At 50.1% G+C, this 12,548-nt stretch overlaps 1 protein-coding gene across 1 annotated transcript in view; it reads right to left on the bottom strand.

Annotated features, from left to right (window-relative positions):
• The window catches only part of Pcp4 (Purkinje cell protein 4), a 55,000-nt gene extending 43,497 nt beyond the window's left edge, over nt 1–11,503 (bottom strand). The window contains exon 1 of the mRNA XM_055614934.1: nt 11,394–11,503. Coding sequence (XP_055470909.1) covers nt 11,394–11,402 — 9 coding nt within the window. The 5' untranslated portion in view covers nt 11,403–11,503. The remainder of the gene's footprint in view (nt 1–11,393) is intronic.
• Between the last annotated feature and the right edge of the window lie 1,045 nt (nt 11,504–12,548).

Genomic DNA, 12,548 nt, shown 5'->3' with positions numbered 1-12,548 from the left:
TACACACACATGCATACACATGAACACACACACGTCACGCACAGGCACGCATACACACACTTGCATGTATGGATACACACATGCACATATCACACACACGTCACACACAGGCATGCATACACACACTTGCATGTATGGACACACACATGCGCACACACACATAGTGTTTTTAATCAATGTCATAACCTCATTATTCGAACAGTTCTCAGGGTCAGGCAAGAGCATGCCGAACACGTGAATTTCTCCTTTGAGTGTCACACACTGGGTCCTCAGAGTCAGCACACATGCTTCTCCAGACTGGGAAGACCATGTCTGCCTGCTTCTAGGGTGAGACATGGACCAGCTCAGTCTCCCAGGTCACATGGAAGTAACAGACCAGGTGTGTAAGGCCTACACAGCCAGGGTGACAGACTCACATTTTAGCAACACAGATTCTTTCTTTTTCTTTATCAAAAAGCCCACCAAGATTCCTGTGTTTACCTGCCACAGGGTGAGTGACTTAGGCAACTGTGTCAGGCTACACCAGAAAATGGAGCCCAAATTGGGTCTCCTTAAGTTTGGAACGGTGGACAAAGGGCTAAGGAGCCTATTTAACAGGTCAAAACAGACCCAGCCTTGAAGTTCTCCCAGCATCTCTCAGCCTTTTCCTGCCAGCAGGCATGGCATTCCCAGCCCTCTACCCCGCACTCTGCAGCCCAGGGCCTGGGATGCCCTTTCCGAGAGGCTCTTCCCTGTGTAACCAGCCAGGTCAGTTACCTGCCCTTTGTGCCCTTGGCATCCTGGCTCAGCCCAGGCTGGCCATGTCCACTTTGGACTCTCCCAGACATCACAGCCTCAGGCTGTGCTCTCCTTTTTATCCACAGTCCACTTTTCTCTCCTCCATACCAAGGGTGGTGTGTCCTCGCCTTTCCTTTTTATTCTGCTCTCACTAAGGACTAATGTTCTGTTGTCATATCTTAATATTCTTAAGAATGTCTAACAAGTGAGGCTGTAAAGATCTCTCACAAATATCACAGCCCTGATCCCAGGTCTCTCAGCTGTCCCAGCCTTGAGCTGGGACACCTCAAAAGAGCCACAGAAGAAAAAGAAAGGGAGGGGGTGGCTTGGCAGCTGATGTTTTTAAATCATCTCCTTTCTGCTGGATCCACTGGTCACCTCCCTGCACAGCCCATGTCTGATTTCCCTATTGTTATTCTGAAGGGACCCAGTGAGCCAGAACAGGGCTCCCCTCATGGCCACTTACCCAGCTCTAAAGTAAAGTTAGGTTTATCTTTAGTTAGGTTTTTTTTTTGTTTGTTTGTTTGTTTGTTTTTTCATCATGTGAAAATTCAAAGTCTTCATCCAAACTTCAACTGTGGAGAAACACGAGAATGTCTCCCAGAACTGACTCTTTGCAAGACTCAACAGAGAAGTGATGGCATGGGAATTTATTAAAAATGTGGCCCCTGGAATGTAACAGGCCAGTTTAGAAGATAGGAAAGACTAAATCCCAATGGTGGGAAAAACAGCCATGAACTAGGAGCAGGTATTTGGTGGAGGTGTTTGACAAATTGCTATAGCTATTTTAAGAAATTTTTTTTCAAAGAGGCAAAATACTCTACATTGCTAATGCAGAGAATGCTGCCAGAAAAAAAAAATTGAGGGATAGTCTTGTATTAGCTAGAGATGTTCACAGGGCTAATGCAGATGTGGGAACTGAGTTATAAATAGAAGCTGAGTCCATTGAGGGCGAACTCTAAAGAGAAGAGAATAATAAGGCTGGTCAGGAAGCCACCTGGGAACCTAAGGCTCAAAGAATGCAAGCATAAGCCATCAACACCAGTGCTCCCGAAAGATAAAGGGCAGACTGGTCTGAATTCACCACATTTCTCACAATTACTGTGTGTAAACTCTAAATAATAAGGCAATGTATAAAATTCCAAGAAACCTACTCCTGGCTGCCCGCTATTGACCTGTTTCCAGTGTATCACCCAGGTTTTCCCTCTTCACTTTCTGTAAGTGATGGAAGTCAATTGAACTCGGTATCATTCATAAGAATGGGAACACATCCCATGTGTTTTAGGACATTCTGGACATTGGGGCGCGCGGTGGTCAGTTAGCTGGCAGCCTGACAGAAATCTAGCCTCTCCAGGATAATGAGTCTCTGCCTGTGCCTGTGAAAGGTCATTGGGTTATGTTAATGATACAGGAAGAACCATCTTCAACATGGCGGGACCATTCCCTAGACAGGAAGTCCCAGATTACATAAAAACTCTCCCTGTAGGTGTGGTACCCGAGCTCCCCTGAGCTTCTGCCCCTGAGCCTTCCCCACATAATGGACATATCTGGAGATAAGCCTTTCTCCCAAGTATCACAGAAACACAGAGGACACTGTGAGAGGGCACTCACAATTAAGCACAGCACGACAGTGGGTGTGTGCAGCTCACTCAGCATGACTACTGATCACTTCCCTGAACATCCGCTGTGACCGTGCTCCTTGTCAGTAACTGAGTCCTCCCTCCTTCTGCTGAACCTGGTGTCTCCGCCACAGCCCCGTACACTGATAATTGCCCACTATCGCCCTGATGCTGTGCTCTGTGTAGAAGCCATCAACAGAGCCAATCTCACGTGGCTCTGTTCATACCAGTGACACTCTGAGAGGCAGGGACTGGCCTTTCCTTCCCTCAGCACAGCATCTGGTAACTGATACCCACCAGTGGGGCTTCAGCGTGTGTGCTGGGATGAAATGGGGCAGAGAACACAGTCATTGTTATGTCACCTGTGCAGAGGACAGAAAGCGATGCGACGTAGCAACCGTGCGGTTGTCGGTGATACAGTTCTGATTGGGACAAGGGCCAGCGTTCTCTGGGGTGTAGAACGTGCTTTCTTATTCAGAGCCCTGGGAGGTGAGGCGTGGCAGCGATTGTTCTAAAGTCATGGTCAAGAAAATTCTACAAGAGCCAAGTAAACTTTGCCCACAGGCTCTCCACAAACTATCCACGGGGACAGTCAAGGAAACATGGCTGGAAGGTGGGGGTGAAGAAATCAGATCAGAACTGAACCCCTGGGGGCCAGCTGGCGGCTTGGAAGGAAAACTAGCTTTGTTCACACTTCCGTAAGGCTCTTTTTGCTCAAGACTAAGAAAAATACCTAGAACTATGTTATTTCCAATTATTTCCTGCAGAGACTTAAGTGGTAGTGAGACCAGTATAAAAGGTTGTCGGTAGCTTCCTGAATATGACAGAAAATGAGAAATTTAATAGGATGAGAAATGTGGAAGAGAAAAACAAGACTGGCTTTTTCTCAAGAGCACTGGGATTTTCAAAAAGATTCATTTCAGGTCATTCAGTCCTCTAATGAAAAATGAATGCTTTGAAGCCAGTAAAAAGTGCCAGTAAGTCCCAGATAGTTGGAAGGCTGCAGCAGGAGGGTCTTTGTCCCCAGGAGTCTGAAGCCAGCCTGGGTGATACCGAAAGGGACTGCCTTGAAGATTGATAGATAAATAGATAGAAGATAGGTAGACAGACAGACTGATAAACAGATAGACGGATAAAGATAGATAATGATAGATAGATAGATAGATAGATAGATAGATAGATAGATAGATAGATGATAGAGAGATAGACAAAGATAGATAGATAGATAGATAGATAGATAGATAGATAGATAGATAGATAGATAGATAATGATAGAGATGATGATAGATGCTAGATAGAGAGTAGATAGATGAATAGATACACACATACCCACACATACACATACATAGCCATAGTCCTTCCCTTGCCAGCGGGTTTTAAACAAACTGACACCAAGCCAGCAGGAGTAGAGCCGCATGTTCAGCTGTACGTGCTGCCGACAGCACAGCTTTGGGGGCGTCACTGACACCAACCACTGTATGAACACCTCTGGGGTCATGAGGTGAGTCACCGACAGAAGTCACTCACTCACACAGTGAAGAGAACTGAGGGCTCATGTTTGTGTCTGTTAATGGTGAGAACCGTTACAAATTATGTTTCCTAACTAGCTGAAACCTGGACCGAGGCATTCCTTTCTAGGGCTGCCCTGAGACTCTCCTAACTGGAAATCGCCCTTGATGCTCTCCCTAGTGGCATGCCGTGAAAACACTGCCACACCACACCCCTCACGCTCCATGGAGCAGCCTCAGGTTGCACCATCGGCCTGTAGGTAACTGTACCTTTCTCAGCAGGTAGCTGGCGTTTAACCCACACATGATGCAGCACAGCCAGAGCATATTAGTGCATAGGCGTAACTTTAAGAGGAACAAGAGTGTGCATACATGCTCAAATTCTTCAGTGACGGGGTTTAACCCATCCTTGACAGAATGGTAGAGACCCGGAGGTCCCTGCGGGCATTGCTCTATTCCCTCCCCCCCCCCCCCCCCCGTCAGGATCTGTGGGAGGCCAAGCAATCCAAACAGTGATGTGGTGATAAGGGCATCATTGTCAGGCCATGACAGCTAAGTGTGGAAAGAGATCGGGATCTCTAACTAAGCCTCTGTGTTCTCCTGGTGGGCGGTTGCAGCTCCCTGTGCCTGCTAAGCACTCAAGCCTCAGCAGTGCAAACGCCAGCCCTGGCCACAGCCTCCCTCGGCCTCCATGTGACCAGTGCATCGACTCAGGAATGTCTTTGCCTGTGCAGTTAGAACAAGAAAACCCAGGTACAATTAGCCTGTCTGCCAGGCTCATGAAAATAGCCACAAATGAAACAGTATTACCTAATAAGAGAGTTACACAGAAAGCTTCCATGTTAAAGCAGGTATAATTCTTTAATGGTTTGTTTGCTGGCCTCAGATTTGCTACGTAGGTAGAGATGACCTAAACACGGTCCTCCTGGCTCCATCTGTTCAGGGCTACTGTACAGACATGCGCCATCATGGCCCATTTGTGTGTTTATATCGAAACTTGGTTTATGTCAGTCAAGCCCTCTACCACCAGCTGAGCTGTGTCTGAGGCCAATTCATTCTTCTGGGTTGGAATCTAGTCACATGACACATACATACTGTGTATCAGCTTTTGAAAAAGCGTAGGAAAATTGAGGATATGTTTCCTTATTGTGGTTTTACTCTTATCTGATTTAGCTAAACATTCATGTGTGTTGTCATTTCCAGCGTATGCCGGAAGGAAGGAAGGAAGGAAGGAAGGAAGGAAGGAAGGAAGGAAGGAAGGAAGGAAGGAAGAATGAAAGAAAGAATGAAAGAAAGAAAGTCAGAAAGAGGCTAGTCCCTTTGCTAAGCATTTGGCCTTACGCAGTGTGGAACTCTGGGGTCATGTGGCCATTTCTTTGGTCACACCCCCACTAAGTCAGGCTTGGGTTTTCTTATCATCAGCCCAGATCCCAGCCCAAATGGTCAGCAGCAGACAAGCAGGAGATTGAGGCGTGTCTGACACCTGACTCTTGTCACAGCCAAGACTGCCTAACGGGAAGAGCAGAAACCACAGAGCTGTTCCCCTGGACTGCCTCAGGACTTTACACTGAAAACAGCTTCCTCCGTGTGACTCTGCCCTGTCCCCCAGCCAGATGCTCAAGCAGGGGTCCTGTTGTGCATAGAGGCTTGCTTCCATGCCTGATGATTCTAATTTGTCTCTGCTTTATTTAGAAGGTGGCAGGTTAAGATTCAAACTACGGGTTAGTGGGTAAGTGGTGGCTCCACTGGTAATGCCGTCAGTCTGGGCGAGCGCTTTTTCCCTCTCAGAATGGTGGGTCACACCGCAAGACCCTGACACAGGGCTTCAGAACTATTTGAGGTCCAAATAATAACAGGCAGATCCTGGAAGCGGGTGTCAGATTTGCGGGTTTGGGCACCGAGCGATGTGGCAGGCTAGTTTTGTTTGCAGTGCCTTCAAACTTCCCACTCGACCGTAGGGAAGTGTGTCCACACACCTCACTTCCTGTTAATGACTGGATCGGCAGAGCCGAGGTGCAAGGCTGGGGCCAACAGGGCAAGAGTCTGTCACTGGGCTGTGGGTGTGGAAAGGGCACCCCAGGAAAATGCGCATGCGTTGGTCGCCTTCTGTGTATTAACATAGTCCTGTTTAAAATATTTACACGTCAGAACATACTTTGTTACCTCAAGTAGCCAAATGTGGGGGCTAGGGAGATGATGCAGTCAGCAAAATGCTTTTCAAGCAAGTGTGAGGACCTGAGTTCAAATCCCAGGCACTCACGTAAAAAAAAAAGCCAGGCACAGCAGGGGGCACCTGAGACCCCAGCACTGGAAGTGGGCAGGCCCTGGGGCTTACTGCCCCACAAGCACGCCCAGCTTCTGTGCTCCATACTCAAAAGAAGGATGGGCAGCTGAAGAGCACCTCCAGAAGCTGTCCTCTGGCCTCCAGCACGCACACACATACACGGCACACACCCACACAAGTGAGCACACACACACAATCTTAAGAAAGTAAGTAAAGCAGTCAAATGTTTCAAGTTAAATACCTATTTCCATGGTTTAACAATATGATAATTATTGATGGTTAACTTTAACTGTTGATTAAAATATTTACATCCACAGCCTGCTTTCCGTCTGTTGGGACATGTTTCCCCTCGGGCAGAGTGCTGTGATTTACATCTTGGCTGCCTGTCCCCACGCAGAAGCCCTGCTGGGAGAGAGCTGCCTAGACTGCCTCCTCACAGAGCCAAACTACTGTCCTGGGTCGGCACTGCAGCGTGCTTTCCAGCCAGCTGGGTCCGCCTGTCTGGACCGTTTAGAGTCCACACATCTCTTCTGAGGGGAGAGTCCGGCTGTCCTGCCGACCCTCTGCCAGCTCTTGCCCTTTCCGGCATCTCCTGAACGCTCTGCGCTCTTTCTCTTGGCATTTCCCCCAACCCTCTCTCCTTTTCTTTTGCTTCTATGGGAGCATGGCCGTGCCCCCATTTCCCAAGTACGAGAATCTGCATGGCACACCCGCATTAGACCAGGAGCGAAGAACAAAGCACAGGCTCGTTCCTCTGCTGGTGCAGGAGAACAATCCCTGGGGTGTGGTCGCAGCGGCCGGCAACCCACATTGGAATCGCACCAATTCGTTTAGTCGCCGGACACAAGGCGGGCTCCACCTGGAGCCCAGCCCTTCCCCTCGGCAGGTGGACACGCCAGGAAGACAGCAGGCCTCCCGGAGTGCTTCACAGGCCTCAGCGCACGCTGGTCCACCCAGTCTGAGGAAGCCGCACTGGGCTGGAAAAGGACCCTACTCGCCCACAGCCTGGAAACTCTTTGCAGAGTGTCATTCAAAATTAGTAAGAAACCCTGTGCCTGAAGCCAGTGAACCTGCCTGTGAGCTTAAATGGCTCCCACCTGCAGATGGAGAACTGAGGAAGCACAAATTTCACAGGCCAAGACCTCTCAGAGCACTGAGGGAGGAAGTCAATCCTGGTAGTGCAGGAAGCGCATCCGTCAGACTCGAGAGGCCTGCCTAATGCAGGCTCGCGGCTTCTTTTCATGTCAATCACACCACCTCCACTATCCTTTAATAAAATCAATGGTGACTGATTTACTTAGCTTTTCTCCGTGGGGAAAACATGATAACGCACTTTGCCTTCATTCAATCTTAGAATTCAAAAAATTTCAAAAAAAAGAAAAATCGGGGCTTTAATCCTGAGCTTGGTTAAGGAGATGCAGGCCAGGAAGACAAGTTTTAAGGCAATCCACTATGATTACCAGGCCTGAAAACAGCTTTCATGCTTAGCCTTGGAACCTGAATTGTAATCACAACCCAGCGAGACTTAATATCCCCATGAGGAGAGAACAGTACCCACCGCTTCGTGGCTTAACGTAGCCAAGTTCACACTTGAAAGTGATGTCGTGAAATCTATTACTTTGCACAAATAATGTATGATAGTGAAATGTTCTAAGAGGCTCTCACTAGAGCCTTCCGTAGCCTACTTCATGTGCCCCCCAAATGAGGATGGAATTACATAAGAAATGGGACTGCCGTTTGACCTTCCGCTGGAAACACCGTATTTGGCTGACTCTCAGGATCCATGCTCGGCCACACAGCTCTTCCCTGCCCTGGTCTCCACACAGAGCACCGGCTGCAGCTTCCCCTGGAGTGGAGTCCTAAGAGCCTACATACCAGTTCCCACCTTAGGTCCTTTCATCTCCCCTGAGAACACGGTGTGCAAAGCCCTGGACCAGTGTTGCATGCTATTTTTAACCATATGTACCTCTGACTGTGAAGCCCGTGCTCCCCGGGTTAAAGGCCAGGGAGCCTCCTGGGGAACACTCAGCTGCCGCTTTCTTTTCTCCCAGACACTGTTTCCAGGTAGGAGGCAATAGGACCATTTCAGGGACCACGATGCAGATGAGCCTGTGCACATATGCCCTGGGATGTCCTTGACCTTGTCTCGGCCATGTCTTCACAGCCATAGCCCTTTCCCTGTGTCCAGTGTCTACAGGGACCAAAGACGCTCGGCCCTGGGCGGACCCATCCCGCCTAAGCTGAAACAAGCGCAGAGGCCAGAGCTCCGGGGAGGCGTGGGGTCCCAGCTGAGGTGGCAGCTCTTCTGGTATATTATGTAATGGGATTGCCTCCCCATACTCTCCAAGCAGGGCGGGCGGGCGGGCACATCATGTTTTAAATCCACTCTCCATTAAAAGCTCACTCGTGGCTCTCCTAAATGGGTTAGTTTTTTTTTTGAAGAGCCACTTAAAGGCCGACCCCCAGGTGAGGGCCTAGAGCAGACTTGCTCCCAGGGGCCCTTTCAAGCAGAGGGAGCCTCTTGCTCCTCCCACTGCTGCTTCGCACCAGTGGGCCTTGCTGGGAGGGCTTCAACAGTAGCTGCTGTTTACATCCCCCAAAGCGCTTTCCCAACTCAGCTCCTAAGTTGGTTGCTCTAAGCACACCTGACACACTTTAGTGCTGATGTGACAATCAGGTGCCCCCGAACCACCTCTCCTCTCGCACTGCCCTAAATTTGGACTTCATTTCCTTGCTATACTTAAACTGTTCTATTTGACCATGTCTCTCCCCTGTACAGTTTAAAGCCAGCCTTCAGGCCAGCTTAGTGTTGTCCCAAAAGTCCCAAAAGTGCAGGGCTGGCCCAGGGAACATTGGGCCCTTCGGGGTCTTTTCTGCCCAGCCCAGGTTTGTATTGACTCAAGGGAAGAAAGCTAGAGAAGCTAGAGATCTCCGGAGTTTCTTCAGCTGCAATGAACCCTAGGGACTACAGAAGACTTTCAACACACACACACACACACACACACACACACCCCTGCCTCAGGCCCAAATAAGCCTGCGAGCAGAGAGAAATTAACACCTCTGCCTTGACCGACAACTAGCCAATCAGCACATTAATGATCGTGTGCTGCAGCCCTGCTTGGGGTTAACACTTGAAGCCATTTGTAGATTTGTAGTTCACCCAACTGCAGAAAACCTTTGGGACTCAGCGCCCATCCCAGTTTCATAGCTGCTTGACCTTTTTATTAAATGTTTAAAGCACATTTAACTTTTAGTAAAAGGACAAATTCCTCTTTAGGGACGTGGAGCTGGGCCAGCAGGGGGAGATGGGGAGCAGGGGTGTGGGTGAGATGCTGAGATGATGCAGGAAAACTTGGGGTGTGGAAGGACTAGGGCACAGAAGCAGGCCCGCATCTCGGGGGCTTTTGCCTGCAGGATTAAAGGAATGAACACCCAGGCCGCGACAGTACCTCACAGACAGCAGGGCAGGGTCGGAAGTGTGAGGCTGCCATGTTACACAGCAGAAAGGAGGCTGAGACCCTCCAAGCTGCGGGTTGCACTTGGGACAGAGCTCCTCCCTGGAGTCCCACACAGCTGAGACATCTGCTCAGCTGGGTGCCCAGTGAGGCCCTGGAGGACCTCCCGAGGCATGAGCCTCCGCAGGGAAGGAGTGTAGAGCTCTGTGCCAGGTCACTGGGTGGGCACAGGAGAGGCCCCACCCAGCAGGTGGCCACTCCCCTGGGCATAAGGGAAGACACCTGTCCTCAGTGCCCTTGCTCTTCAGAGCCCTGCTTCCTTTCCCCGCTTCCCTTCCCCGCTCACACCTCCTTCGGCTCCTCTCTGCCCCCGTTGCATGTGGACAGCACAGGGCACCTGCTACCAGCCTACTTCAGTGTGACAAGGCTAGTCCTGGATCTAGCTGGTGGCTGGGAATCAGCTAGTCCAGGTCTCTGTGCCTCAGTTTCTTCGTCTGTCACCAACAACCCAGGGTGCTGAGAGGCTCACAGAAGGGGACACGCGTAGGCGTGCTTGGCGCGCTGCTCTCAGCCTTTACACCACGAAGCAACCAATGGCTGTCACGGTGGCTCCTGTTCCCAGGGTTGCCAGGAGACTCCCATCTCCCAGCCCAGAAGCTCCCTCCCCCAAGCTCCTGGCTCTGCCCAAAGCCCGGAGCCTCGACGCTGTGCCACCTTGTCCGTCTGCCTATGTGTATATCCAAAGCCACACGTAAAGAGACAAGAGCCGTGAAGACGCACTTGATTTCTGAAGTTGTTAATTCTACTCCAGACTTCCAAAAAAAGATCACCCATCTGTCAAACAATTTTTAAATAAAATACAAAGAAGATAACAGATCTCTCAAAATAATTAAGTATCAACCAAGAGGAAATGAAAACAGACTTGGCTGGGTTTCTGGTTAAAAGAGAATAGCATTGTATAACCCCAGATCTTCATGTAGGAGAGATTACAACCTCTGTTTAAAAGAAAACTATGCAGCATAACACGTTCTGAACACACTGACTCAGAAAAGGGGCTTGGGTTTGAAGTGAGCTTTTCTGCCAACAGCTCCTGATGCCTCCGAGGTAGATTCTCTCTCTCTTTCTTTTTCTCTCTCTCTCTCTCTCTCTCATACACACACACTCACATATACACTCACAGAGACGTACACTCACACGCTCATACACACACACTAACATACACACAAACACACTCACGCTCAGGCTTGGCCTCTGCATGTTTCCAGGGGCTCTAGTTAACTGACTAACAGCGAGCTCCTCACAGCCATGCCTCTGCAGGAGCTGCCACCCGGGCACAAATCCTCACCCCTCCCCGGCTCTCCTCTGAGGCTGGATCTCCCAGGTGCCTAGCACTGCCTGCTAACATTCAGATTGTGTCCCACGGAATCACGTGAGGACACACTCCCTGGAAGAAGCACAGACCCTCATAAGAGACAAACAGCTGGGTTTCCCTTCAGAGTACAGAACCCGAAGTCATCGATCAGAAACCATACACCTACCCTTTCTCTATAGAAGGCTGATTTCAAAAGTTGCAAACTTGACCCGTTTCCACACTGCCGTTCAAGCCCCGCTATCAGGAGTCTGCCCTCAAAGCAAACAGCGCCAGGGTCCATCTACCCCGCAGCCCACGGGACCCTTCGTGTTCCTGGACGCCCGAGGTGCAGAGCCTCTCATTACCCCTTTTCCCTGTGCGCGTCCAAGCAGTGCTCACCTCACTCATGTTGGCCCGACTCCGCAGCTCGGTCCCACGGAACAGCGCAGAAGGCAATGCTCGGAGGTGGCTGCTTCTCTGGTCCTGGCTTTTCTCTTAAAAAGAGCTGCTGGGTGGCACCATGCCTCCCGCCAGCCAATGAGATGCGCTTACCTGTCTGGACGCCAGCAGAAATCCGAGAGTGCCAAGAGCCACCTAGTGGAGCAGGGCGGAACTGCGAGACTGCTCCGCTCCGCTTCCACCCAGGAGCCGAGAATTTGTGGCTCACCAGAGCGTCCACCCGGAAAGGATTCTACACCCTGCCACTGAGACGCTTGCTCATCCTTGTTCGTGGCTGCTCCGGTCCCAGTAGTGAGGAAAGAGAATCAGCCTGGCTGCCCATCAGCAGACGAATGAATATTGTGCTGTGGTACAGAAGGTTTATTCATCCATAGGAAAAAAAGGCATGGTGACATTTGCAGTGAGATGGATGAAAAGGGGAAATACTGTAACACGTGAGGTAAGACAGACTCAGAGACAGGTGTTCCCGCTAGTATGCAGCAACCTACTTCAGCTCTTTGCATGTGCATTTATTTGAATGAGGATGGGTTCGAGGAAGGGGGGGACAGGGTAAAATAAGACCTGTGGTATGAAACTGGACAGAAAACACTGGGTGTTGAAGGACAGAAGTGAGAAAGATGGATGAAAAATAGGGAGAAGATCAGCCACAACTAAGGGTGTGTGCCTCAAGCAAACCTGCTGCTTTGAAAGGTTCTGTTTTAATTTAAAGGAGAGATGAGCAGTCATGGGCACACAGCTGGCCACAGGGCTGCTGCTGTTGATGTATCAGGAGGTCCTGGATTCACACTCTTGGGGCGTGTACCTCACACGTCTGTAATTGGCAGGTTTAGTTTCCAGTGAAGAGCAATGGGAAGCCTTGTATGAAGGGGCTCTTGTCCCTCCCAGGCTTCCATCAACTGTCTCCTCCCTCCCTTGAAGGCACCAGCCTCAGACTTTAGAGGTTACCGTTCTTTTCCCTGAACTTCACCCCATCTGTCCACCTGCTTGGATTGTGGGTGGAAGGACGTGAACACTTGTGTGTTGTGACCTTTGGAGTCTAACACACCTGAAGCCCACTTGGCAATGACAGAGGGGAGAGTAGCTCTTTTGCCTTAG

The sequence above is a fragment of the Psammomys obesus genome, unplaced genomic scaffold, assembly GCF_907164565.1.
Source record: "Psammomys obesus unplaced genomic scaffold, mPsaObe1.curated_primary_1811, whole genome shotgun sequence".
Classification (NCBI taxonomy): Eukaryota; Metazoa; Chordata; class Mammalia; order Rodentia; family Muridae; genus Psammomys; species Psammomys obesus.
The sequence above is the reverse complement of the archived record's forward strand: the minus strand, read 5'-3'. Positions and strand labels throughout refer to the sequence as shown.